At 57.2% G+C, this 1,869-nt stretch overlaps 1 protein-coding gene across 1 annotated transcript in view; it reads left to right on the top strand.

The window, feature by feature from the left end:
- Positions 1-1,602, top strand: part of CHST2 (carbohydrate sulfotransferase 2) — a 34,037-nt gene extending 32,435 nt beyond the window's left edge. Inside the window, exon 2 of the mRNA XM_014521603.1 lies at positions 4-1,602. Coding sequence (XP_014377089.1) covers positions 4-1,149 — 1,146 coding nt within the window. The 3' untranslated portion in view covers positions 1,150-1,602. The remainder of the gene's footprint in view (positions 1-3) is intronic.
- Positions 1,603-1,869: the final 267 nt, after the last annotated feature.

Below are 1,869 nucleotides of genomic sequence, written 5' to 3'. Positions count from 1 at the left end.
CAGCCGCCGCCGCAGCCCCCGGAGCCCCCGGCGGCGCCCGGCCCGCGCCAGCTGGTCTACGTCTTCACCACGTGGCGCTCGGGCTCGTCCTTCTTCGGGGAGCTGTTCAACCAGAACCCCGACGTCTTCTTCCTCTACGAGCCCGTGTGGCACGTGTGGCAGAAGCTGTACCCGGGCGACGCTGTGTCCCTGCAGGGCGCCGCGCGGGACATGCTGGGCGCTCTCTACCGCTGCGACCTGTCCGTCTTCCAGCTGTACAGCACGGCGGGCGCGGGCAGGAACCTCACCACGCTGGGCATCTTCGGCGCGGCCACCAACAAGGTGATCTGCTCCGCCCCGCTGTGCCCGGCCTACCGCAAGGACGTAGTGGGCCTGGTGGACGACAAGGTGTGCAAAAAGTGCCCGCCGCAGCGCCTGGGCCTGCTGCAGGAGCAGTGCCGCCAGTACCGCACGCTGGTCATCAAGGGCGTGCGCGTCTTCGACCTGGCCGTGCTGGCGCCCCTGCTGCGCGACCCTACGCTGCGCCTCAAAGTCATCCACCTGGTGCGGGACCCCCGTGCTGTGGCCAGCTCCCGCATCAAGTCCCGTCACGGCCTGATCCGCGAGAGCCTGCAGGTGGTGCGGAGCCGTGACCCCCGCATCCACCGCATGCCCTTCCTGGATGCCAGCCACAAGCTGGGTGGCAAGAAGGAGGGTGGCGGTGGTGGCGGTGGCTCAGACTACCACGCGCTGGGGGCCATGGAGGTGATCTGCAGCAGCATGGCCAGGACCCTGCAGACTGCCCTGCACCCACCAGACTGGCTGCAGGGCAACTACCTGGCTGTGCGCTATGAGGACCTGGTGGTGGATCCCATCAAGACCCTGCGTCAGGTGTACAGCTTCGTCAACTTGGTGGTGAGCCCTGAGATGGAGAAATTTGCCCTCAATATGACCAGCGGGCCAGGCTACTCCTCCAAGCCCTTTGTGGTGTCTGCCCGCAACGCCACCCAGGCGCTGAGTGCCTGGAGGACAGCACTGAGCTACCAGCAGATAAAGCAGATTGAGGAGTACTGCCACCAGCCGATGGCTGTGCTGGGCTATGAGAGGGTCAGCAGCCCTGAGGAGGTGAAGGACCTCAGCAAAACGTTGCTCAGGAAACCGAGGCTGTGAGTGGGGCGCAGAGAGGTTGCGATTATCCACCCCAAGGGGTTGCAGATCTGCTGACCCTGAGAGCTGAGCCCATTGCAGGAACCAGCTGTGCTTGCTGGAGAGGGGGAGCGAGAGAGGGCAGCTTGGTTCTTCTGCTAGCTGGGGTATGGCCGTTCCCCTAAAGACTGTGAGAGGGTAATGCACGTTAACATTTTTGCGTTGCCGGGTTATAGACAATTAAAAAAAGTGGAACTTAACAGTATTTGTAAAAACCCCTTTCCCTGCTCTTGAAATGCCGGGAGGATTCGGTACCAAAATCTTGTTTACAAACAGACAATGGTAATGACAGACTTACCTAATTCCTGAGACACCTGTGCTGGGGACAGGATGATTTTGAAAGCATAATACCGAGAATTGGACTTTTGTATAAAATAAATGTTCCAGGGTGATATGAATAAAGAAAATAATAAATGATTTTTATAATTACCTCGATTGTTTGGGAATCACGCCCATTGCGCATGTGTACTTAGAAAGGTATTTGTTTATACACATTTGATAGCAACAAAGACATTTTAAGGGTCCCTGTTGGGGCAAGTGGGAAGATCAACAGATCAGCAGGAGATCAACAGCTTGGCAGTTTATCTCCTCCTGTTCAAAGGTTAGAAGCTGCTTTTTCTGGTGAACAAATATGAATCCCACAAATAGTGCAGATTTCATGCCCATATGCACATATCTCAAATC

Source organism: Alligator sinensis, unplaced genomic scaffold (genome assembly GCF_000455745.1).
Source record: "Alligator sinensis unplaced genomic scaffold, ASM45574v1 scaffold846_1, whole genome shotgun sequence".
In the NCBI taxonomy this organism is placed as follows: Eukaryota; Metazoa; Chordata; order Crocodylia; family Alligatoridae; genus Alligator; species Alligator sinensis.
This window is presented reverse-complemented; position numbering and strand designations above follow the sequence as displayed.